This window comes from Sarcophilus harrisii, chromosome 2, assembly GCF_902635505.1.
Source record: "Sarcophilus harrisii chromosome 2, mSarHar1.11, whole genome shotgun sequence".
Taxonomy (NCBI): Eukaryota; Metazoa; Chordata; class Mammalia; order Dasyuromorphia; family Dasyuridae; genus Sarcophilus; species Sarcophilus harrisii.
In genome coordinates this window covers 493,960,873-493,988,255 of record NC_045427.1, presented here as the reverse complement: position 1 = coordinate 493,988,255, position 27,383 = coordinate 493,960,873, and the positions used below count along the sequence as shown (strand labels likewise).

The window sequence follows — 27,383 nt, the reverse complement described above, 5'->3', positions numbered from 1 at the left end:
CCCCCCTCCCCTGCCCAATGGGGGAGGGACACTCAGCTCCAGGGATTTACCCACCCCAGCATTCCTGCTGCAGCAGCGACACCTGGTGTCCAGCGGGAGCAGCGACACAGGCTGTGTCTGGGAAGTCGGAAGCCTCACTCCCTGGGGGTGGGGGAGAGCTTGGAAGCCCTGGGAGTCTCCCTGGGCAGGCGTGACCTCTGCCCTTGCTCCCCAGGACTGTCGGATGCAGCTGAGTGATGAGGAGGGCTGCTGCTGCTTCCCCCTGGACGGACACCTGCTCTGCCATTCCTGCCACATGCAGAGGATCAATGCTCACCAGGGCACTGCCAACTACGTCTGAGCTGCCGCTTCCATCCGTTGCTTCTGGCTCCCAAGCTCCAGCAGTCCCACCCCTCCCGGGCAGCGGGCAGTGGAGAGCCCATTGGGGTGGAAGTGAGGGATACAGGAAAGAAGGCAGGGCAGGTGGGTGCTCCCAGGGCAGGTGGAGGATGACCTGGGGGTCTAAAGCCCCAGAGAGATGGTCTCCCGTTTGGGTGGGGGAGGATCTTTCCCAGTACCAGAAGAATTCTCATGCAGTGAGCAACTAAACCACAGAACCCTCAGAGCCAAGAATTAGTCCCCTTTCAGGTCTGAGAACAGCAATATGACAAATTAACAACCATACACACAGTCGTGTCCCTGCACGGGCTGCTTCCTTCAGAGCTTCCCGATTTCCCTTGTGGACACCCTGCAAAACCCAAGCAGAATTCCCGTTCAGAAAAAGTAGGAGAAAGCAAAGACCTGCGGAGGGCTCACGCTCCTACCTTTGTCCCTCACACATGGTGTGAACTGCTCCTGGGGCAAAGGGGAGTGGGACCTGTATTCTACCACCAGAGCTACAGGGCCAGCCAGGGGACGCAGTAAACCTCCCAGCCAGTGGAAGAGAAGAAAGTTCCCAGACTCTGGGCTTTCTGCCTCTGGCCTTGCCGTGTAAGGTTTGGTGTGGGGACCCCCCCTGCGTGTTCTCAGGGACTCCGTGGTGCAGGTTCTGGGGAGCTGGGAGACATGCGGACTGGATTTATCTGCTCTTTACTCCCCCTCCAAAGGCTGGGGGACTTAGGGAAGCCGCCCGATGAAGACCATGTCAGGGTGGATGGTAGTTAAGCCCCGTAGACTGCTGTCCCAGAAAGCCTTGCGCCCACCCAGTGCGTTCTGCCCTTGTGCTCCTGTGCCCTCCCATCTGTCTCGTGGTCTCCCATCGCCACTGACCGTCACCTACTGATGACTCACAAACCCAGGCTTACATACACTGGTACCCTACCCCAGACCCTGCCTGGGCTCCAGGGAGCCGGAGGGAAGCCAGCACTTTGAGACCTGGTCTCCACTTAGTCGCGATTCACTCCCAGAATGATGCTCTCTCGAGCTAAAAATCGCGTTTCCCCAAACTCAAGACACCCTGGCCAGCTGAACAAGGGTTTAAGGGGGGAGGGACAACACTGGTAAGGATTTTTTCAGTGACTGGGAATGAGAGGGCAACAAGCTTGACTGTATGGTCACAAGTGCCAGGGACCTCCAGGCTTGGAGAACAAGTCTTCTGTGCCCAAGAATAAAGAGGCCCTGTCCTTCCCCTAGGCAACTGGGACACTAAAATCTTATCACCTTTCAAAGAGGCTGTTTATATTTTTTAGATGATTCTTTCAATTTCATTTTCTCTTCTTCTTGCCCTAAAACTCCACGTTCCAAGAAGTGGCAGGATGGGCAAAATGCACTTTTTGGAAATGCATCAAGTTAAGATCTGTTCTGTGTCTTTTGTTACTGAAAAATAAGAATAAAAACAAACAAAAAAATACTCGTGGCTTAGAGACACTGGCTTAACAGCTTTTGACATGAGGCAGGCTAAAAAATATATTCACAGTTTCTCACCCTTTCTGTCTTCAACCTGTCTCTTCATTTTTGGTTTCCTATTTCTCTTTTTAATCTTTTCTGGCCCTAAGCAGTGCATTCCCTGACAAGGAAGAGTTTGGCTTTCCAGGGAGCTATGCTGACCTTTGTGCCATCCCCCGTTTTTCCCAGTCTGACCGTTCTCTAGCTCCATATCCTTGCCTCTAACTTGCTGCTCTATCCTTTCTTGAGCAAAGACAGGTTGGCACATCTGGGCCAGAGAGCCAAATGAAGGGCAGCCTGAGGCAGAGAAGCAGACACAAACGCGTCACTGTTGACGGGCTTCCCGACGTTTCCTGCAGTCCGATGGCTGTCCTTTCCCTTGGTTGCTAGGAAATCTCTTGTCCTCATTAGCTCTATTGTAACAGAGAGGAAAGTATGGGAGGCTGACCAGAACACAAAGTAGGTCCTGTCTGGTCAGCTTGCCACAGGAGTACAGCCAGAAGACAAAAATGGGGAAAGCAGAGGAATGTGATTGCGTTATCTCGGAAGCAGACAAACACAAGAGTCCCATAACAGAGCTAGCTGGTTGGTACCTCACTTCTGTTCCTGGGATTTCTACCAGAGAAGGGATCTTAGGGATGCTTTTTTTCCCAGATTGATCAAGAGCTTTGATACATTGACAATGAATTGCTCTCTTCCATGACCCAGTCATATCAAGGAGATGAAAAGGTAACAGCTTATAAGAAGGGCTGGGCACTTTGGCGTGGGGCAGAAGCTGATGCTATTCTAAGCATGCAGAGCCACTTGGCACAGGACTATCAGGATTTTAGAGCTGACCTTCTGGGCCGACTCATTCCCAAAACAATTCCATCTACAACATACCTCATTCAGTCAGCCTTTGCTTAAAATTGCCAGAGAAGAGTCCAGTTTTAAAAGAGCTCTCATTGCTGGGAAGTTTTCCCTGACATTGAGTCTGTCTCTGCAACTTCTGCCAATTGTGGCTCTTAGTTGTGCCTTCTGGGTCAAAACAACAAGTCTAATCCCTCTTCTAGTGAAAACCCTTCAGATACTTGAAATCAGTTGTCATAAGTCCTCACCCAAAGTCTTTCTCTCTCTCTCTCTCTCTCTCTCTCTCTCTCTTTTTTTATTGAAGCTTTCTCTCTCTCTCTCTCTTTTTTTATTGAAGCTTTTTATTTTCTTCTTTTTTCCCCCTTGAGGTAATTGGGGTTAAGTGACTTGCGCTCAGGGTCACCCAGCTAGGAAGTGTTAAGTGTCTGAGACCAGATTTGAACTTAGGTCCTCCAAACTTAAGGGCTGGTGCTCTTAACCACTGCACCACCTGGTTGCCCCTTTTCTTTTTTGCTTTGAAGCTTTTTATTTTCAAAACATGCAAGAATAATGTATATGCAAGCCCAATATAGGCATATATATTTACACAATTATCTTGCTGCACAAGAAGTGTGATGCACACTCAGTTCCCACAGCCCTCTCTCTGGATGTAGATAGATCTCTTCATAAGATCATGGGAACAAACTGAATCATCTCATTGTTGAAGAGAGTCACATCCATCAGAATTGATCTTTGTATAGTCTTATTGCCATGTACAGTGATGATCTGGTTCTGCTCATTTTACTCAGCATCAGTTCATGTAAGTCTCTTCAGGTCTCTCTGAAATCATCCTCTTGATTGTTTCTTACAGAACAATAATATTCTCTAATATTCATATACCAGAATTTATTCAGTCATTCTCCAACTGATGAGTATCCATTCAGTTTCCAGTTTCTTGCCACTACAAAAAAGACTGCCACATTTTCGCACATGTGAGTCCCTTTCCAAAGTCTTTTTCTAACTAAACATCCCCAATTAGTGCAATTGAGTCATGGGATGAACTCAGAGTCCTTTACCATCTTGCTTGCTCTCTGTTCCCCAACTTAGTTTTCTTAAAATCTGGCCCCAAACCTGAATATAAAACTGTTATAAACGCTCATATATAATGTATACATATATGGCCAAGACAGAATTTAATAGTACCATCACCTCCTTAAGCTGTGTTTCTTAGTGTGACCCAAAATCATATTATCTTTTTTACAGCCATGGCACACCTGAGCTTATATTCTATCAAATTTCCTTCCCCTTCCTCATCTGAAATGGGCTATGGAAAAAGGAAATGATAAATGGAGATGAGGTAGGGAAAACCAATAGGATAGAACAAAGAGGGTGAAAAGGCAGATAGGAGGCACGATGGATAGAACACTGAACCTGGTGTCAGAAGTCACTTAACCTCTACCTGTTTCTTATCTCCCCATCTATAAAATGGGGATAATAGCACCAAGCTTCCTGAGATCTTGTGAGAGTTATATGAGGTGATAATTGTAAAGTGCTTTGAAAAGCTTAAGGTGCTATATATAACGCTAGCTGCTATTATTAAAAAAAGGCAGCTAGATGGCTCAGTGAATAGAGGATGAACCTGGAGTCAGGAAGACATGAGTAAAATCTGACCTTAGATGCTTACTAGCTGTATCACTTAACCTCTGCTTTAATCCACTGGAAAAGGAAATGGCAAATCACTCCAGTATCTTTGCCAAGAAAATCTCATACAGGGTTGCAGAGAGTCAGACATAACTGAACAAATTATTAAAAGAAGCAGGAGGAGATACATAGTCTTGGAGAAGAGATTATCAGCTGCAAACCTGCTAACTAGTGGGGAACAGGAGAAAGGGAGATGGGAGAGAAATCACTAAATCCAGTTCCCTTTCTCTCCTCTAGAATAAGAAACAAAATGGAAGGATGGGTTTAAATTAATCTATACTTCTGGGCTTTTGCAAGTCCCTTATTTAAGTCAGGATAAAAGGGGAGGGGAAAGCATCTGTGAATTCCACTTAGGGACTGCGATAAAATCTGGTTTTTGGAAAGTCTGGGAAGGAAAAAAAAAACCCTGACAAAAGAGTTCGTTCACCCAGGAAGAACAAGGTATTTATATGGGCAAGAGGAGATGAGAAATACTCAATGAGGGATACATTAGTTAGGATGTTAGGAACGTTGAATGTTAGCTCTGAAGATTCTGGTTAATGAAAATTGAAAATTAGCCAGAGAAATTCTTAAAGATTTAATTGTTCCCATCAAAAGGACTAAAGTATTGTGCTGGGCAAATGCGCCCAAAAAGATACAGACCCTGCTCTAAAGTTTTTATTCTCCATGTTAGATAGTAAACTTCTTTAGAGCAGGGTCTATATCTTTTTGGGTTTCTTTATCTAGGGTTTTGTTCCAAGGGCAGAACATTAGTGGCAATCATCTGAAGTGTGAGTAGCTGGAAGTATGCCTTGAACCTCCCACTGGAAAGAAGGAAAAGGGGATAATTAAAATAGGGTGGGTGGAGGATGCTGTCAGTGCTCTCTAAATTTCCCAGCCACTATAGGAAGGAAATATTTCCCAAGTTGAGGCTGCCTTTGGGAGGGTGGTAAGCTGGGAAAGGGAAGAAAAGGCAAGTATGGCCTCACTTCAGATGATTGCCACCAAATTTCTCCCCTAACCCAACTTCCACCTGAATAACCATTAGAGTAGTAAGAGGGTCTTTCCTGGGTCCATTTCCTCCCCAGCAATCTGGCAAGACCCTGTGACCTCTCTCTTGCCCTGGGTGCAAAAATTAGTTAGCTATAGTTCCAATAGGGAAACATTATTCTGGACATAGGGCACTATCCATGAATTCATGAAGACAGGAAAGGACAGATAGAAATAGAATTAAATCCTTTTTTTGTAGTAAAAAATGAATTGAGATGATTGGTAGTTAAGAGACAAAATTTAGTGTCAAAAACGGTCATGTCCTCCAATGTTCTCTGTCAGTTAATATATATTTGGCAATCACCATCTTGGGAAGCAAAAGAAATAGAAAACATGGGACCCACCCTTGACTAACTTATAATTTATTCAGGGAGAGAAATTTCCACAAGAATTTGAGAACAACCATAAGGAGCATGATTACAAGTGTGAAATAATGGACAGACCTAAAATGTAAGAGGGATACAGAGCCTGGCAGGGTGTTGAAATGATTTTGAATTCATTGCTTTCTATTTCTCTGAGCATTATTTATGGTTGGCTCCCTATCTAGACACTCCTCCACTGAGGCAATTGATTCTGAGCAATCAAAATTGAAAAAAACAAAACAAAAAACCCCAAACAATATGCCTCCTTAGAAAAACAACTTATGTTTCAAAATGACCTATGTCTATGTTCATCTTTCAAGGTATGGAGCTAAGGGAAACCCAGAGGAAATAATGTCTAATTCATTCTGCTACCTTAGTTTTATATATATGAAATCCTTTTGGACAAATGAGATTTGGGGGATTTACTAAATTGTTAATCATTTCTCCAGGGTCTTTCTTCCTTCTAGAGTGACTTTCTAATCATAAGCATTTTTAAAAAATCAACATACATACTTCAGTTAGTCACTAGGGTTAAATGCAGATTGTTCTCTAATTTATGTATATTAAAAATGATACTCTTGACACTGAAAATCAGATGTCAAGGAAAATTTATTAAAGAAGAATCCTAAGGAGTCGTCTTAACTTTTCTGGCCAGAAGCAGGTAGGCCCCACTCCTCTTGGGGAAGAGGGAGCACTGAGTACAGAAATGGGGAAACCTTTATATTTGGGTGTGTTGTTTAATATTCAATTAGTCTATTAGCAGGCAGCAGTAGTGATTTGGTCAAGTCAGGTCATTGACCCCAACCAGTTTGGGCTGGATGGGCTATTATCTTAAGTTTGTGGCTTTTTGAAAACCACCAGACTCTTTCTGATTGGCTGAATCCACCTGTGCCTTCCTATCCCCCCAATTTCTTGTTTGCTCAAGGCTTTTATTGATCACTTAATTGTTCTGTGAATCCTAATCTTCCTTAACCTCTCGCTTTCTGAAAACCTCTTGGTCAGTGATACACCCACTATCCCAATCCCACACTACCTCAAAGTTTACAACACTGTGGAAGCGCAACTTTTCAGCATTTTTCACACGTGTTCCTCAATCCTGATTATCTTCTTTAGAGAAACATCAGAGTACAGTTATCCTTTCCATCTCATAGGGGTTAGGGGTATAGTGCCCATGCAATCTGGAAATTTTGAGTAAAAACTTTTGGCCCTCCTTTTTGTATCAGAGAAGTTTGAATTATGGAATTAAAAGATAAAATATGTTGATATTTTACAATGCTATACACATATTTTATGGATTTCTGAGTTTTTAAACTTTTTCTGTGTCATCTGCTGGTTTTTGTGAATTGTCTGTAGCTTTTGCAAAGCTCCCATTTAACTTGTTATACTGACCAGAGATACATTGAATTCACAATGGAAGTGATGATAAATGGATAATGGAAAGAGCCATTGATGTGGTCTTAGAAATCCTGGATTTGAGCCTGAGCTCTGCCATTTATTATATGCATGTCTTTGGGCAAATCTCCTAACCTGGCAGAGCCTCGAAAAGAGCATGGTTAATCTGGGTATTTTCTTACAATGAAGGTTCTGGGAGAAAGTCATCAGTTGGAGGAAGGGACCACAGGGACAAAGGGATCTTCCAGGGTGAAACAGAGTTCATTATAGATAAGAAAGGAAATTGTAGGATTTTCCTGACAAACTTTAGGAGAACAGATTTCAGAGTTCACAAATAGAACAGATTGAATTCCACAGCCTAAAATCCTACAGGAGAAGTCAGACCAAAATGGATGAAAAATTCTCAAGAACTAAATTCTGATGACACAAATAAAAATGATTCCAATGAGGAAGAAAAGGGGGAGCTGTCTGAAGAGACTGATGTAACTACACAGGGAACTCATCAGGCAATTCAGATGTTTACAAGATATGTATAACTGATGAAAGCATAGACAGACAACAGAGGATGAATACAAAAGAGTAGCATGGTCTTATATGGAAAATATAGGAATGCAAAAGGCCAGAATCAGCTAAAGTTTATGTTGAATCCAAGCTAAAACAAGAAGCAATCCTTTATGCAAGGAAGGGAAGAGAATAAGTATTTATACAAGATCTACCATGTGCCCAGGAACTTTACAAATAGTATCTCACAATTACCCCGTGAGATAGGTGCTATTGTTATGCCCATTTTAAAAATTGAGGAAATTGATTACAAGCAGAGGTTAAGTGACTTGCCCAAGAACACACAGTTAGGAAGTGTCTGAAGCTACTTTTGAATTCGTCTTTCCAACTCCAAGCCTGGCATTCTATCCACTGTGCCTCCTAGCTGCCCAAGGCACTATTCTACCTGTTGGAGTTACAAAGTTAAATGAGAATCAATCACTTCCCTCAAAGAGTTTAAGCTCTCCTAAGAAGGATGCAGTCTGTAAAAAGAGGAATATATAAGTGAAAACTTAAAGGATATAAAAAAAGAACACTGATAAATATTAGATCACAATAGGTTTTCAGGAATGTTAAGAATAATACAAGTTTGGTTTTTTTTAAGTATGTTGGCATTAAGATGAACATCAAAGAAGAGCATATGACTATTTTTTAGCATTTATTTTATTTTTATAGATTATACATGTACATTCATTTTTTATACATTTTCATATGAGTCATATTGGAGAGAAAAATCAGAACAAAAGGGGGAAAAAGATGAAAATAGTATGCTTCAATCTGCACTCCATCTTCATAGTTCTCTTTATGTATACAGATGGCATTTTTCATCCAAACTTTATTGGAATTAGGGCATAATACTATTACTTTGGGTTGATGGCATAAGAAATAACAAAAGAAAAAACCACTCAACTGTTATTTTCTTTCTATTTTCTCTACCAAAGAGAGTGACGTTAAGAGAGGAAAATATAAAATAGATAATATAGATTTGAAACCCAAATTAAGGAAGAAAATGGTAAGAGACCATCTACCATTTACCAGTAACTTCAAATAATCAGGTCTGAGTTTACTGCTGAAAGGATTTACTAAATGTGATTGTTGAAAATATCCTTAACATAAAAATCTTCCAATCCCACATTGATCTCATACTTGGGTCCTTAAATCATCATGTTGAAGGTCTCTTAGATACTTCCTATTTCATCAACCTTGACTTCTCTGACTTAGATCTTTCCCCTTTTTGGTTACAGTTTTTTCATCTATAAAATAAAAGTATTTAACAAGATGAACCCTTCTTAAGTTCCTTATAATTCTAAATCTATGATACTGCGATCCTATGATCTCTATCATTCTATTTATCCATAGGAGTGGTCACAGCCCAGATACTGTCATCCCCTCAGGTTGAACCAACTCCATAATAATGACCTCCAAAATTTCTCTTGATGGCCATAGTCTCCTATCCTTCCAACTCTCCTTTGGCTTCACTCCTAAAACTATTCTTTATTCTTATTTCAATTTCTATTTCTTCCACCTTATCATTTTTTCTCAGTTCATCACTCCTGCTCTTTCCTTCCCTCATAGTCTTGATCATCCAATAATTGATCAGTTCAACTCTCCTTGAATCCTTACATTTCTTAGCAGTACTCAGTCACACATCATTCATCTGTTTCCTTGATTCTTATTCCCCAACTGCTATAAGCTGCTATGGAAACTGTGCTAACTAGATTCTCTACAAATTCATATAGTCTAATATTAACTAGATCCTGCATGGGGTCTATTGCATGGAAATTCTTTTATTCTTCTCTGATTGACTTTTTATCAGTCTCTATGCCGTAGCCACTCCTTAATATCTATCCCCAAACAGCATTCCTACTAGACCCCCAGTTTGTCAGAAGATAGTTTTACTTTCTTTTTTACTGAGAAAACTCAAGGCCATTCATCAGAAACTCCTTCATTTCCTGCACATTTTCATTGATCCCCACATTCACTCCAGCTTCTGAAAAAGAGTTGACCCTTCCCCAGTTAAGGCTAATCTTTATATTTTCTACTGGGTGTTCAGGGATGACTAGCACCATTTGTTCTTGTAGAAAGAATTTCTGCTCAGTTAAGGGTTGAGTTGAACTAGAAGACTTTTCATGAGATTCTGAGAATTCTATTAATTGAGATTCTATGAATATTTATACAATTTACCTCACATAATTGTGAGGAAATCACTTTGCAAAAACATAAAATACTATGTAAATGTGCTAGTGTAAACAGAGAAAAACACTTTCATATGTAACCTGGGTAAGAATCAAAATCAGTTCCTTTTGACTATTACCTCCCTTGATCCTACCCTACCTTGTATCATCACCTTCCCTATTTCTTGTCCCCTCTCCTCCTACTTCCCTATAGGGTAAAATAGATTTTTTATGCCCAATCTGACTAAAGTAAGGTTCAAGTAGTCCTCATCCCACTCCTTTCCCTCCATTGTAACAGGTCTTTCTCTCCTCTTCAGGAAATACAATTTACCCCATTCTCCCCTCTATTTTCTCTTCTCCCAATGTGATCTTCTTTCTCATCTCTTATTTTTTTTTTAATGTTATCCCATCAAAAGAAAGTTAAACCTGCACCCTCTGTCTACATATACCTCTTCTAACTGTTCTATTAGAGATACTCTAATAGATGTTCTGAGTTCTTAAAAGGTACAAAACTAATTTTCCCATGTAGAAATATAAACACTTTAACTTTATTAAATAGTTTGTGTTTTTCCTTTCCCATTTACATTTTTATGCTTCTCTTGAAAATGAAATTTTCTATTTTGCCTTTGTCTTTTCATCAGGAAGTTTTGAAAGTCTCCCTATTCATGAATGTCTGGTTTTTTTCTCCTGAAAGATGATGCTGAATATTGCTGAATGATTGATTCTTGGTTGTAATTCAAGCCCTTTGCCTTCCAAAATATCCCAAGTCCTCCAATTCTTTATAATTCTGACTGCTTTATATTTGATTTGTTTCTTCCTTTCTTGCAGTATTTTCTTCTTGTTCTGAGAGTTCTGGAATTTGGCTGTAATATTCCTGAGAGTTTTTGTTTTAAGGTCTCTTTCAGCAAGAGATTGGTGGGTTTTTCAATGACTATTTTACCCTTTGATTTTATTTCCTTGATACATTTCTTGAGACCCCTTTTTTTTTTTTTTGGATCATAGCTTTCAAGTAGTCCAATAATTCTTTTTTTTCCCTGAGGCAATTGGGGTTCAGTGACTTGCCCAGGATCACACAGCTAGGAAATGTTAAGTATCTGAGCTCAAATTTGAACTCGAGTCCTCCTGACTTCAGGACTGGTGCTCCTGTGCCACCTAGCTTCCCCTAGTCCAATAATTCTTAAATTATCTTTCCTGGATCTATTTCCCAGGTCCGTTGTTATTCCAATAACATAATTTATATTGTCTTCAATTTTTTAATTTTTTCGATATTGTTTGATTGATTCTTGATGTCTTGTGAAGTCATTAGTTTTCACTTGCCCAATTCTGATTTTTAAGGAATTACTTCTTCAGTAAACTTTTGTACAACTTTTTCCATTTGGCCAATTGTACTTTTTTGTAGAGTTGTTTTCTTTTTCTACTTTTTGTACTTCCTTTTCTAATCTGTTGACTCTTTGTTCATGATTCTCTTATTTATAATTCTCATTCTTTCCCCAATTTTTCTTCTCTCTCTCTCTTAATTTTAAAAATCCTTTTTGAGTTCTTCCAGGAGAACTTTTTAGGTTTACAAACAATTCATATTTCTTTATGAGGCTTCACATATAGGTGTTTTGAGGATGTTCTCCTCTTCTGATTTGTGTTTTGATTTTCCCTATTGCCATGGTAGTTTTCTATGATCAGATTTTTTTTGTTTTGTTTTTTTCAATTTCCAGCCTATTTTGTGCCAGGAGCACTATCCCCAAACTTCTTGCACAGGGGGTCAGAGGACTAGTCTTTAGCTTTCTGTGTCAGGGCTTCCAGGGCTGGCAATATGCCAGCTGTACTGGGTCCACCAGGCCTGGTTTAGCCAACTGTGCTGAGCTACTAGGTCTGGCAGGCCTGACCATTAGCCTGCTGCATTGGGGTTGGAAGCATCAAAGTTAACTCACTGTGTTGCTGGCTTGTTGGGCCAAAACCACCTGCAGGGCCTTGGTTACCAGTCTGTGCTGGGGATAGGTAACTCCCACTAGCTTACAGAGGTACCAGCTGCTATGCTATGCTTCTCTTTTACCCAAGTAAGGCAGACCTTTCCTGCACTCCTTCTAAGTTACCTTGGGCTGGAAAATGGTTTCCCCCTGTCCTTTTGTGGGTTCTTTTGCTCCAGGATTAATTGTGACGAGTGATTTAAAGCTGTGTCAAAATAAATTGAGCAGAGCTCAGGCAATTTCCTTCCTTTTTTTTGTCATCTGCCAAAATCAGTCCTGAGATAATCAAAAGAAACATAGTCAAGCTCTAAAGTACAACCTAGATTTAAAAAGCATACCATACCTATATCCTGATTTGGAAATTCAAGGGCAAAAAAAATCAGCGATTCTGTTTTCTAGCCCAGGTCAGCATAGGGACAGATAGATAGAAAGGTATACAGACCTAGGTCTATTCAAGAATAACGGTGCAAGGAGACACTGTGAGGTCAAAAGCAAAGCACAAAGGGGTCTGACCTTGTGCAGAGCACAGAAACGTGGAACATTTGGCTGCTCTGTCACATGCTCTACCCAGTTTTGTGTCAGAAATTCAGAGTTAAATTGGGGACCTGTTTCACTGAGGGTGCTGATCCCGGGTAAGGAAAAGTAACAGGCTTTAAATTACGTACTGACCAAGAAGCAAGTTCAAAAGAAAGAAACACTTGTTGTATACTCTGATCCCAAGAGCTGAGGAAGATCTCAGTGCCTTGGAGCCATCTAAAAACCACTTTGGAATAACTAGAGCAAGAATTTTAGACAAAAGGGAGCCTTTACTCTGAAGCAGCAGAGCTTTTCAGCTCACTGATAATGATTTAGTCCAGCAACAGTTTACTGGAAACCAGTGCAAGTCCATAGGTATGTTGCTAAGATGCAAATCCAGGTCAGGAATTTGCAGACTAGAAGGATAGCAATCAGACTTGGTCCTAAACCATACCATTTTGTGAATATTAAAAGCTTGTAGATCCTCAACCCGAGCTGTTTCTGAGCATAACAATATGTAATACCCTCCAAAATTTGCAATAGCCATTTCTTCCAGAAATACTCAAAGCCTGGCCTACCATTAAGTTCAAAGTTAGGAATTATTCTACAATAATAAACAAAAAAAAGCAACAACAACAAAAAGCATATATCACCATTTTAAAAAAATCATTATGGTAACAGGGAGGGTCAAGACACAAATCTAGAAGAGAATGACTCCAAAACATAAACAATGCTTCCAAAAAAACCCCAAAAACACAGCTTACCCAAGCAACAAACTCTCTGAAAATTATTCCATCTATTAGCTCTTGAAAGAAACTAAACTACAAAAGGAAAAATCTCAGGAACTTTATAGCCAAAATCCAGAGCTTCCAAGACAAAGAATTCAAGTACCAAAAGGCCACAGTCAATATCACAAGATTTAGTAGGTACTATTATTAAGGAGTAGAAAGCTTGGAATAAGATTGTCTAGAAGACAAAGGATACTGCTTGTAGTCAAGAATAACTTCTGAGAAAAACTGAATACGCCTACAAAGGAAAAAAATGGACCTTTAATAAAGGACTTCCAAGTATTTCTGATAAAAAAAAAATATCAAAGCTGCATGGAAACTTTGATGTGCAAACACAGGAGTTGAAACATAAAAAGCTATTTTGCAGTGGCAAAGGGTTGCAAGCTTGCAGGAGTACCCATCAAATGGCAGATCAAGTTCTGGTATGTAAATATAATGGAATACTGTTGTGCTATGAGAAAAAATGAAAGGAATAGTTTCAGAGGAACTTTATTTGAAGAAATTTATATGACCTGATGCAATTTAAGTTGAACTGAACAAGGAGAATAATTTACATAATAACAGTATAATACAAACTTTAGAAGACTAGGGAATTCTAATCAATGTAATTAGGCTAACCATGATTTCAAAATACTCATGAGGAAACATGCTACCCACCTGTTGATGGAAAAGTGATGAACTCAGAGCACAGATTGAGACTTTTTTTTTTTTTTGGACGTGGCCAATATGAGAATTTGTTTTGTCTGACTCTACATGTTTTAGAGTTATTTTTCCCCCCTTCTTTTTCAAGATGGGGATGAGAAATGGGAGGTACCAGGGAGAAAAAACAGATTTTTATTATTGAAAAAAAAGTTAATTTAATAAGCCAAAGATAAAAAATTTATGATGTTTTAACTTTATGATAGCACATTCATCTGTTCATTTATAACAAGTATTATACCCATTGTTCATCTTTAGCTCTACAAGGTAATACCAATCTTTCCCTCTTCAAAAACAATCTCCTTTTCAGTGTCATTTTTCTTTTACAGAAATTGTTTCAATCTGTCCCACTGCTAAACTGACTCTCCAAGCAAGTATTTTCTACCAATCTTCTTTATTTATTCACAGTTAGCTTCTTTGATGACAAAAGTTTCCATATTTGAATTTACAAGGGTGTATTTTTAAATCTCTCTAGGAGATGTTGAATAATTATATTCAATATCATTTCATGGACAGTCTGAATTTTGCATTTGAGGCTGTAGGTTGATTAAACATTTTCTCCAACTATTTTGTTTTTTCTTAAGTCTTATACTTACCTTGGGCAGGGAATTTTTCTAGTAGAATGAATCATTGGACTTTTGGGCATCTAAATATATTGTTTTTCTATGAACTCAATCTAAAATAGTTCTAAAATTACTAGATGTTGCCTATAATTATTTTTTTTGAAACCAATCTGTTGGACTATAATATGGTTTGCCACTTCTCTACAGAGATTTTGAAAGCAGTGCTATAGACAAACATTTTTCTAAAACTAGTAGCAAGTAGAATACTAAATCTTCAATCTCTAATGTCCTAGCTTTGTACACAATTATCTAAATCCAAGTCTTCGTGGTAGGAACTCATCTCTTCAAAGTTTCCATTATTATCAGGAATAATGAACAAGATGACTCCTTAAAAGCAACCAAATATTTGTCTCAAAATAAATATTTGTCACGAAACATTACATGTCACTTTAAGCTTCAGTGAAAGAGTATTGATGCCTTAAACTATTCACAACTGGTCTTAACTCTTTTTTTCTTCCAACTTTCAGGAAAATATGATGTAGAAATGTAACAGTCCAAATAGTTAAGCAAACTCTTCTGGCGCTCACTTTACATTTATTATCAAATTCAAAACTATGGTTAAGTCTCTCAGTATTCTGCTTTCAGCAGGCCTTTGCTAAGGTTGTAGTCTGTGTGGGTCTAGCTATATCCTAAATCTAGGAGTGTTTAAATAGGTCATCTGGAGAAAGATGTATGGGAATAATATAGGCTCATAGACCTAGAAGGAATTTAGAAGCCTTTTAGCGCAAATCTTTCATTCTAAATGAAGAGCTAGAGGCCCAAGGTGACTAGATGACTTGCTCAAAGTTACAAGTTCCAGGTACTTTGACTCCAGAACCATTGCCCTTTCCATTATCCCAGATTGCCTAGTAGCTGAGAGGCTTTCACAACTATATATGAAAATGTGATTATCCTTCAATTGTTAGCTGAAGTTGGGGGATAAGAAAAGTGAGGGGGGTAATATGGGAAGCTAGGTATTATCTAGGAAGGGAGCTGAAGATGCTAAATATTGGTGGGAGAGAAAGGTTGGGGCAAATGTAAGATCATAAGGATTCTGAACATACCCTTAGCCTTTATCATCACCCTCAAACTATTTAATAAGTACTTGGATTTTGCTATAGCATTGTGCAAGATAAGGTGAACAGACACTGGTAGACAGAGTAGACAAAGATCAAACAGCCAACCTTAAAAAAAAAAAAAAAGAATCACTGAACATCAATTAATGTATCAACATCATGTACCAGGAAAGGGCGAAGTGCATACCTTTAGGTGGTAAGTGTAGGAGCAATCATGAGAGCCACAAGTCTAGACAAGATGAGCCTGGGAGAGTTCATTGCCTCAATCCTAATATTAGGAAAGGATTTATGGAGGAGGTGTCTTTTTAGTTAGAATCCCAAATTTTAAAGAACAAGAAAGGATTTTCTTGTTGTTTTTGGCTTTTCTTGCTATTTTTGCCTTGTCCAGAGTACCATGTGACTCCTGAAGGTAGGGTTATCTTAGAGTTTAGTACCTCATTCTTTGTTCAAATGTGTGAGAATGCTTTGTTGTTCTATATTTTCACTGAGGAGAGAGACTATATAGATCAGAATTACCAAAATCTAGGCATAGGTAATTATCATCATTGTCAAAATCAATATTTCTCCCATTTCCCATTTCTGTATTTTAAAGTTTTATTGATGCTTAATAAAACCCTAATGATTATAACCACTGATGAGACCAAGCAATAATTTAGGTGAACTAGGGCTTGAAATAGGCTTTGTGGCTATGAATGGAGATAAACAGACAAATAGATAGATATATATATATAAATATGATTTTAAAAACAACTATCAGTTCCATATATATTTGTTGTATATATGGAGTAAGAGAGAGTAAGGAAAAGTCTTAGTTTTTGTCTAGAGTCTTTCTGAATTGGGAAACTAGAAAGATATTCAATATAAAGTGTAAATCAGGATTGAAGGATGGAGGATTTATTTCTTAAACACCAAAGAAATGCTTAACACAAAAGGTTCTCACAAGTTTGAATTTGCAGAAATAAATTTACAAAAAAACTCCTCAGTAATAATTAAACTACAAATTTATTCAAAACATAAAAAGCATTTGCCAAAATTATTCATTAGGTATTTTATATTTCATCTAGGCCCTGTACTCTAGTACTATAGTCACTGCTCTAAAATCCTACAGCTATTGCATGGTATTCCTTCTGATTACAGCTAACACTGAGTTAAAAACTCAGAATTTCTGAATTTACAATTAAATTCATAATGTTATTTCAAGCTTCTCAAGATTTGTGTTTGGCAAAAAATTATAAAGGATAAAAAACTCAGGAACCTAGGATCAAGTTGTTTGTCTAAGCTCTAGTTCCCATAAATTATCAATCAGTAAGTATTTATTAAACTCCTATTATTTGTCAAGGCACTATACTAAGCACTGAAGATACAAAACCAGGCAAAAGACAGTCTATTAAGAAACTTAAAGTATAATGTAGGAAACAATATGAAAACAAATATACAAACAAGTTACATACAGGATAAATAGGAAATAATTAACAAAAGGAAGATAATGGAATTATAAGCTAAGGCTTCCTGTAAAATATAGGCTATAACTTAGTCTTAAGAACAAATAACCTGCTGCCTTCATAGGAAGACTCAAGAGTTACATGACACTACCAACAACATAAAAAGAAAAGAGACTCAAGGGTATAATCAATCCCTTTTTAAAAGTCTAATAAGTCATTAGCTCTTCTGCTTAGTGGTCAATAAGGAGTACTAGCATCGGGCAGAAGCAAGCAGGGAAGTTTGCCAGTTATATACATGTACTACAGTCATTTCAAGCTCTACCTTGTAATATAGGAAAAAGTTTTTTTTAATCTGCTATGATTTCTTTTATTATTTTATTTTTCATAACATACGCATGGACAATTCTTCAACATTAGCCCTTGCAAAACCTTGTGTTCCAATTTCCCCCTCTTCCTCCATTCCCTCCCCTAAATGGCAAGTATTCCAATACACATTAAACATGGTAGAAATATATGCATTGGTACAAATATACATGGTAGAATATATACGCATATGTATTTATACAATTATTGTGCCACTCAATCAAAATTCAATGAAACCAGTTAAAAAAAAAAGAAGCAAAATAAAATGCAAGCAAACAAGAGTAAAAATGCTATGTTGTGAACCACACTCAGTTTCGACAGTCCTCTCTCTGAGTATAGATGGCTCTCTTCATGACTGAACAATTGGAACTGATTTGAATAATCTCATTATTGAAGAGAGCCATGTCCATCAGAATTGATCATTGTATAATCTTGTTGCCATGTATAATGATCATAATGATTGTATAATGTCTACTCATTTCACTCAGCATCAGTTCATGTAAGCGTCTCCAAGCCTCTCTGTAGTCATCCTGCTGGTCATTTCTTATAGAACAATAATATTCCATAACATGCATATGCCATAATTTATCCAACCATTCTCCAATTGATGGGCATCCATTCATTTTCCAGTTTCTGGCCACTACAAAGAGGGCTGCCACAAACATTCTTGCACATGTGGGTCCCTTTCCCTTCTTTAAGATCTCTTTGGGGTATAAGCCCAGTAGTAACACTGTTGGATCAAAGGGTTTGCACAGTTTGATAACTCTTTGAGCATAGTTCCAAATTGTTCTTCAGAATGGTTGGATCCATTCACAACTTCACCAACAATATATCATTGTCCCAGGTTTCTCACATCCCCTCCAACATTCGTCATTACCTTTTCCTGTCATCTTAGCCAATCTGAGAGGTGTGTAGTGGTACCTCAGAGTTACCTTAATTTGCATTTCTCTGATCGATAGTGATTTGGAACACTTTTTCATATGACTTGATATAGTTTCAATTTCTTCATCTGAAAACTGTATTTATCCTTTGAACATTTATCAATTGGAGAATGGCTTGAATTCTTAATAGTTTGAGTCAATTCTTTATATATTTTAGAAATGAGGCCTTTATCAGAACCTTTGAATGTAAAAATGTTTTCCCAGTTTATTGCTTCCCTTCTGATCTTGTCTGCATTCAAGGAAAAAGTTAAGGAAAACTAACCAATAAAGACAAAATGTCTCACATTAAATGCAACATTCCACATCTATAGTGTCTATTTCACTATTGATTGTCAAGAGTGCTCATGAAATTAATAGGAGGTTCGGCAACCTTTTAATGGTGTGGGAAAATACATTATTGTAGTTATTACATATATTTTCCTGTTTCTGCTTCCTTTGTATTGTAACAATTTATGTAGGCCTTCTCATGTTTGTTTGAATCTCTCATATTCATTATTTTAATTACCTTCACATGCAATTTGTGCAACTATTTTTGCTACTACTAAAATCCTAGTTATCACTATTTTCATATACATGGTACCTTACTTTCTATTGTTTAGCTTCCATAGGGTATGCTTGGTAATGTGGATCATTAGAGCAAAAGTGATGAAATTTAGTGGTTTTTATCCAATACCATCAAATTACTTTTCAGAAAAGTTGGATCAATTCACAGCTACATCGGCAGTCAGTCAATCAATAAACATTTATTAAGCATCTACTATATTCTACATTGTGCTAAGTGCTGGAGTTAGAAAGAAAGGCAAAAGATAGTCCCTGTTCTCAAAGAGCTCAGTGTAATGGGGTAAACTGCATGAAAACAACTATGTACAAACAAACAATATATATATATATATATATATATATATATATATATACACATATATAGATAGATAGATAGATAGATAGATGTGTGTGTGTGTGTGTACTCACACATACTGGATAAATTGGAGATAATAAAGAAAAAAAGACTTAAGGGATTTCTTGCAGATGAGATTTTAGCTGGCACTTGGAAGAAACTGGGAAAGCCAAGAACGGGAAATGAGAAGGGAGAATATTCCAGGTACAGGGAGAGGGCATATATTCTGATGAGGCTCAGTGTCATTGGAGCCCAGAGAGCATGGAGAGGTGGGCAATAAAGTATAAGAAGACTGAGAAGTAAGAGGGAGCTAGCCTGTGAAGTGTTTTGAATGACAGAGGATCATATATTTGACCCTGGAAGGCTTCAATTTTTTCAGTGAAATATGAAGCATGATATCCAACTGAGAAGGTGAGAAGGAGAAGCCATGAAGTATTTAAGGAAGGATAAGAAGCTTTGGAAGAGCTGCTGTAATAAGTAGTGTGATTGGGAAGGGTTAAAGAACTGCCTTGCAGGAGGGACAGACCAGTTGGAGTTAAGTAACATAAATCTGTAATGTACCTACTCAGCATGGTCTCATGCATGATTTTCTCCATTTTTATTTAGCAGAATGTGTGTAGGAGCAAAGGCAGCTGACGGAGGGAGTGATCCAAGCCTGAAGCTTGGGAGGGTGAGATCAGCAATATCATAAGAAACAAGGAACTCAAAAGAGGACAGTGAAGTTTTGAACTGGTTTACCAAGAGGTTATGATGGGAAAGGGAGGAGAGGGTGTATAACTAGTGCAGGGATGATGACCTGGGAGAGAGCTGAGAGGTCTAGATTAGATTACAGGTTGTTCTTTGTACTTCATTTTCACAGAGGACCAATGACTTGTTATATCTTGACTTGCTAGTAAATTGGATGTAAGTGAGGCAGGCGATGCAAAATCATCAGCCTCATTCTCTCCTCCAGCTCTTGGAGACCACAAGACATAGGTAGGACAATTGGTGATGACCTCCAGATTATAGGTTACAGTGAAGATGAAGAGCAAAGTTTGGAGTTACAAGTCAAAGGAAGAGGAAATGACAATAGACTGTGATCACATAAGGAAATTTCTAAGTTTGTGAACATGGAGGGTTGTACATTCATGGGTAATGGCAAGATCACGGGGATGTCCATCCTTTATGTGGCCAAGGTGAAATGAAAAAGTACATTATGGGAAATGAGTAAGTTGAGGCACTGGGATGTTCTATGGCAAAGCAGCTTAAACTGTGAATCAAGATCCCATATGGAGTCATGTAACTGAATGTGTGGGGGTCATGAAAAATTTGGCAACAATAAAAGATTTTCAAATCCAATGACCAAAAATTCATTTAAAATCAAATATGTAACGAATCTGGGGAGCTTCTGGCAGCACTTGCCTGCATTGCATTGACTTCACTACAGTTTTGGTTCTGAGCATACAACATGTAAACTTTGTATTGCACATGCATGAGCGCTGCCAGAAACACATTTAAGAAGGAATCTAGTAAAAATGTCTTGGACAAAAAGGGGTCATGAGTGGAAAAACGTTTAAGAAGCCCCGTTCTGTGGAGTGTCAATATATGCAGAAGTACCGTTGATGTGAGAAAAGAAGTTGGGAGGGAAAGAAAAACTGAGCTAGGCACTGAGCTTTGAAGAAAGAAAATGTCCTGAAGGTTGGTAGTTTAGAGCCAGAGTCAGAAGATGGAAAGTATGAGAAAGAAAAAGATTTAAGATTAATAAATTTGGGGCAGCTAGGTGTCACAGTGGATAGAGCACCAGCCCTGAAGTCAGGAGGACCCGAGTTCAAATCTGGCCTCAGACAGTTAATACTTCCTTAGCTATGTGGCCCTGGGCAAGTCACTTAACCCCAACTACCTCAGCAAATAAATAAATAAAATTAATAAATTTATCTATGGAATGAAAAGAAAACTTGCTATAAACAACATATACTTTTCTTCTACTCTCTTTTTTTCTTCTTCCCCTCACCCCTCCCTCATCCCCTCTCTTATCTCTCCCTCACCCCTCTTCCCTTTTATTTTAATTTTTTGCTGAGGCAATTGAGGTTAAGTGACTTGCCCAGGGTCACACAGCTAGGAAGTGGCATTAAGTGTCTGAAGTCAAATTTTAACTCAGGTCCTTCTGACTTCAGGGCTGGTGCTCTACCCACTGTGCCACCTAGCTGTTCCCCTCTTCTTTTTTTCCGTCTTCTTTTCTGTCAGGGGACATGGATTATTTTTGTTATTGGTTTAATTTTTTTTATTTATTAAAGCTTTTTTATTTTCCAAACATATTCATGGATAATTTTTCAACCCCCTTCCCCTTGTTGGTTTTGTTTTGTCTGTTTGACATATTAGTTATGTGCTATTGGATAAAGGACTTTATTTCTTTGTATCTCAGTTTCTTCATCAACAAAATAGGAGTCATGACTCTTATACCATTGACCTCAAAAGTGTTTATGAAGAAAATACTATGTAGTGCCACACAAATGAGAGCTTTACATAAACAAATTTAGAATCAGGTTGGTAGAAATTCCATGTGTCAGTATAGCATAGATAGCTGTATTTAAAGTCAGAAAGTAATGGATTTAAGTCCTGTCCCTGCCAAATGCTAGCTCTGTAGCCTTGGATACAACATTTAATCTTATATCCCCTATGAAATTCTCAAAAACTGTAAATTGTGAAATAATTGCTGATGTGCAAACTAGATGAATTTCCTCATCTGGAAGCTCCTTATAATAATGAAATTACAGGTCTAACTCCTATTGCTACTCCTTTCCTTGGCAGGAACATCAGGGGACACATAGTGAGAGTGATCTTCCTTGGGAGGCAGAAAGAACATGAAAGTTGCAGTTTAAAGGGATATAGAAAAGAGATTGATTCAATTTGTTCTTAAACCCAAAGAGCAGAACTAGTAGCAGTGGATAGAATTTACTGGGAGGCAGGTTTAAACCTTAACTTGCTATAAAGAAAAACTTCCTAACAGTCATAAAAAGTACAATGGGCTGCCTTGGGTAGGCAATGTTTTACCCATTGCTAGTGGTTTATAAGCACAGGCTGAATGAGTGTTTGTCAGGGGTGTTGTAAAGGATATGTCTGCCTAGAATCTGACTCTGGGCTCTTCCAACTGAGAATCTGTGATTCTAAATCAGCCAATAAATGCTCAAATGATTAATTTTCTTCACAACTATCCAAAGAGTATTCTTTTTTTTTTTCCTTGAAGAACTACAGAGTTCTCACTACATCCCAAGATAGCTTTGTTGAAAGCTCTATTTATTAAGAAGTTTTTCTTTATCTCAAACTCTGTTTCTATGCATTTTCTAAACACTCCTCTTACTTCTGCTCTCACATGACTAAGTAGAATAAGTGTTCATTTCTCCTTAGTGAGCAATTAGGTGGAACGGTGAAAAGAGCCTTGGACATAGGATGAGGAAGACCTGAGTTTGAATTCTGTCTTATCTACTTACTGTTAATATGGAATGAAAAGAAATAGTACTTACTGTTACTAAGATGCCAACCTTACAGGTTTTTTTAAACCCTGTATAAGTTTCTTAATCTCTTTGAACCCTCAGTTGCCTCATTTTACAAAGGAAGATAATAGCATCTATTTCACAGGGCCTCTTGAGGATCAAATAAAAAGTACTTTGCAAATCTGGCTATTATTTTACATGGCTACTCTTCAAACATTTGAAAATGACTGCTATAGAGAACTACCCTTCTCTACTATATTTTCTTTTCTCTAGGCTAAACAGCCTAAACTTTCCTAGTTCTTTTAATAGATGGCATGGGTTTTAGGCCTCATCGGCCTACTACTGCATGGACTCCAGCTCATCAGATATATGTGATTTTCAGAATAAGAAATAATTACTTCAGATGTGTTCTGACTAGGGAGAGCTGAAGAAAATACAAAGACCCCCTCCCTTGGTTTGAATACTTCTATAGTGCAACCTAATCATGCAATTGCTTTTTTTGACTGTTGCAACAGATCTACATCAGGCCAATACTGAGTTTGTAGTACATTAACATCTCCAGGTCTTTTTTTTTTTTTTTTTTTTTTTTTTTTTTTTTTTTTTTTAATATATAAATCACTTTCTAGTAGTTATAAGACTAACATGTACCAGCATCTCCCCACAAATTCTACCTTCCCTCTACTACAAGAGGGATGTTTCCCTAAAAGGAGACAAAGCTGTACCTGGGACCTGATTGGCCCCAGCTTCCCTGGTGTAGCTTCCTGGTCACCTAAGGGCATAAAATTTCCTAGTCAGGTAGAGTCTGGGCCTCTTAGATTTAGGGGATGCCTGAGATCACATGAGGAGCCAAACCCAATGAATTTACAACAGGGACTGAGGCAGGCTACTTTTACCAAAGCTGAAACTGCTTCTGTATCTTTGTATGTAACCTTGGAATATTAGGACAAAATAAGTCTTTTTGCTAACTGTTTGGTGACAATATGAGTACATTTCATCCTAAAATCAAACTTTAATTAAGAGAGTTGCCAGTAGGTCCACCTCTAACACTAACCATGTGTCTCCCATTCTGGATTTGTAAATTGATTTTTTTGGAACCCAAGTGGAAAACAATATTTATCCCAATTGTTTCATCTTATCTACTTCAATCTACCACTCCAAGTGACTTAAGACCTTTTTTAGATCCAAATTTGATTATACAATATATTAACTATCCCTCTCAGTTTTATGTCTATAATTTAAATAAGTATGTTATCATGAGTCATTGATAAAAATATTGAATAAAATTGGACCAAGGAACAGAGCTTGGTGGGATTCTACTGATGATGCTTCTACATCATGATTCTACTTTCATTGACACTGAAATATTCTTTTGAGTCCTTCATAATAATTGCTCACATTTACTTAGTGATACACAATGTATCACTTTCTTCACAATCCTGTGATAGGCTTAATTCAGGTATTATAATTTTTTTTTTTTTTTGTTAGTCTGGATCTGTTATTTTATCAATGTTGAAACTACTTGATATCAGCAACTTGTCTGCAATTTAAAGTCTTAGCTGTCTTGGACTCTTGAGAGGTTAAGTTTATAGATAGTAGAGAATGAGTCAATAGAGATTAAGATTTAAGGAGAGAATGACTTGGGAGAGGAAAAGGAAGAAATCTGTCAGAAGATACAGAAAGGGAATGGGATCAAGTAGATACACACAGAGATCCTAGCCCTGGTGGGGGCCTTTCTCTTAATTAGACTGAAATAAAGAACAAGTGGGGATGATGTCAAGAGGTTTTGAGATGCAAAGAGAGAACTTAAAGTGAATGAGTAGGAAGAAGGTTGAAGTTAGAGCTATGAAATAGTTCCTGTGGGGAGTGTGATAAAGAATCAATCCGAGAGGCAAACTAGGTGGCACAGTGAATAGGACACTGACCCTGGAGTCAGGAGAACTTGAATTCAAATTTTCCTCAGTCACTTAACCCTGATTGCCCTCCCTCCCAAAAAATAATCAAAGAGAGGTAGAAGAATTGTCTTGCTTCCGGGAGCATCCAGTTGAGATTAGATAATCCAAATCTGGAGTGCACCTAGTCAAAATGGTTGCATGTTTTCTTTCAAGGTCATTCAACAAGGGGTCAGGAGGTAGAAGTAATATGGGATTGCATTGGGGATCGACATAGTAGAACCAAAAAAAAAAAAAAAATGAGGAAACAGGGCTGTAACTAGTTAACGGGAAATTTAGCCAGCGAGATTCAGTATTTTCAAACAGATGCCATATTCTCCAACTTCTTTGTTTTGCTCAGAATAGCATTCCCTACACATCTCTGCATCTTGAAAACCCTACCTATGCTTTAGGTAGAATTTAGCTTAAATATCTCCTCCTCTGTGAAGATAACACCCAAAGACTCACAGAGAGAGAGAGAGAGAGAGAGAGAATCATTTTGTTTAGTCAATAAATATTTATTAAACGGCAACGATGTGCCAGATACTATGCTAAAGGCTGAAGATACACCAAAAAAGGCAAAACACCATCCCTTAACTTAAGGGGAGAGACAACATGAAAACAACTATGTAAAAATAAGATTTTTCAGGATAAATTGTAGATAATCAAGAGAGAGGAAAAGGCACCTTTATTAAGGAAATGAGGAGGGTTTCTTGTAGAAAGTAGGATTTTATCTGCAACCTGGAGGCTTGGAATCGCGGGAAGCTAGGAAATAGATATGAAGAGGGTGAGAATTCCAGGCTTGTGGGAGAACTAGTGGAGTCAGGAGATGGAATATTTTGTGTGAACAGAAGAAGCTAATGTAAATTTTGCAGAGGTAAATTGTGAGAAGACTGGAAAGCTCTCTGAGGGGATCTGGTTGTGAAGGTACTTTGAATACCAAAGAAAGGATTTTATAGTTGATCCTGGAGGTGTTAGGGAGTCAATGTTATTTGTCAAGGTGACAAAGTCTTTCTCATGCTTTAAGAAGATTAATTTGTCAAAGAAGTAGAAGAGTAGATTAGAGACTTGAGTCTGGGAGACCAAACTAGAGGCTTTAGTTATGGTCTAGGTGTGAGATGATAGGGTGGTGGGAGTTTCAGAGAAAGATACACATATGAGATGTTAGGAAAGTAAAATTCACAACACGTGGCAGAGTAATGATATCATGGAAACCTAGACTGAAGATGGTACCCAGGAGGAGAAGATGATTGTGCCAAAGGCTACAGTGAATCCAAAAAGATGAGGATTGTGAAAAGGCAATTATAAGTGATCATGAGCAGCTTTGGAAAGAACAAGTTCAGTTTAAAGAGGTTGGAAACTAAACTTCTGGGTGAGAAAAAAGGTATTGGCACTTAAATTGTTGTTGGTCTTGTTAAGGAGTTTAACCACAAAAGGAAGGATATAGAATTAAGAGTTGAAGGTGGTGACATGGGCATTATTGTAGGCAGTAGGGAAGCAGATGGTAAATAGGAAGAGATCAAAGATGAGTAAGTAAATTTGGGCTGTTGAAGAGTCATCTCTTCATGTAAAACAGGAATGAAGGTGGAGAAAATGGCAGAAGGCATCTAGGTAATGAAAGATGAGGAGAAGAGAGAATTCTTTTTTTCACTAAAATGTGAGGCAAAGAGAGGGGGGTGAGGAAATGGTGAACTAAACTATATTTGAATAGGAACAAAGGTGGAGATGCACATGGTGGGGCAGTAGTCCAAAGCTGAGGCTTGGCTGTCAAGATCTTTGATAGTATAAAGAACATAAGCATAAGATAGAGAGAAAAGAATGTTTGAATAGTTAAATTGGTTCTCAAAAGAATTTGTAACTTTTTCGTGCATTTCTTTTATAATTGTTTGTAGATAGATCCTATTTCCTACTACTTTATAAATTCCTGGACTTATTTATCTTTGCTCAAAGTCAGGTGCTCAAGAAAGATCTGCTGAATTCAATAAATGGGAGTACTGATTTCTTCCTGTTAACTTCATCATGACTCCTGTACAATATTAAATTGATTTGATATGTGAGTTGATTACTCTGTCTTCTAACTTGTTTATAATCCATATTTTTCAACTGGATCAATTTTAAAGAGGTGTCCTAAAACTCATTTTATGAAACTTGATCTGGGAGAGTGAAAAGTCTTAGTTAAAAAAAAGGCCAATCTTGACTGCTACACTGGTTACCAAAGCATGTTTGTTACTTGAGGATGGACTTTCTCATGGGGCATTTTTGCCTCGTGTTTAATAATATTCTGTTGTAATATTGTGAAGAGCAAGCAATTTTTAAGTATTAAAATATTCCTAAAATATGAGGGATTTTTTTTAAAATGACAAAATAATTGAAACCATAGGAATTTTGTATTTGATCTCACTATTAATCTACCTGGTATCCAATGCTATGTGAAATAACTGGGAGAAAAAATTGACATACAAACAAACCTTACAACTTTTTATATCTTACAAAATTTAAGTATGTTACATAGTTTACATTTGCTGTAATCATTTACTTTATGTAATTTGGCACTGAGTTCACAAGATTTTGACAGATCTCTTATTCATCACGAAACTATACTTTGACAGTCTCCTGAGTCTAGCTTTCATCATAACCTACATGTCTTCAATGAGATTTAAATTGGGCAAGTTACAGAAGCATGTTTATCTCTTAAATTTTTTAACCTTTCATGATGTATGGCATGGTACAGGACCATGTTTCAGTATGTCAGATACGTTTGGGGATTTCTATAATTCCAGAACGATTTATCTTCTCAGTAATAATAGCTAACA

At 37.9% G+C, this 27,383-nt stretch overlaps 1 protein-coding gene across 2 annotated transcripts in view; it reads left to right on the top strand.

The window, feature by feature from the left end:
- AJUBA (ajuba LIM protein) overlaps positions 1 to 27,383 on the top strand; it is a 43,211-nt gene that overhangs the window by 10,497 nt on the left and 5,331 nt on the right. Inside the window, exon 8 of one of the 2 annotated variants that reach the window (XR_004232347.1) lies at positions 215 to 462. Coding sequence is in view for 1 of the 2 variants with exons in the window: in XM_031955032.1 (XP_031810892.1) it covers positions 215 to 340 (126 nt within the window). In the remaining variant the exon portion in view is untranslated. Of the gene's footprint in view, positions 1 to 214; positions 478 to 27,383 lie in introns of those variants that run through there. The other variant, XM_031955032.1, reaches the window with a different exon arrangement.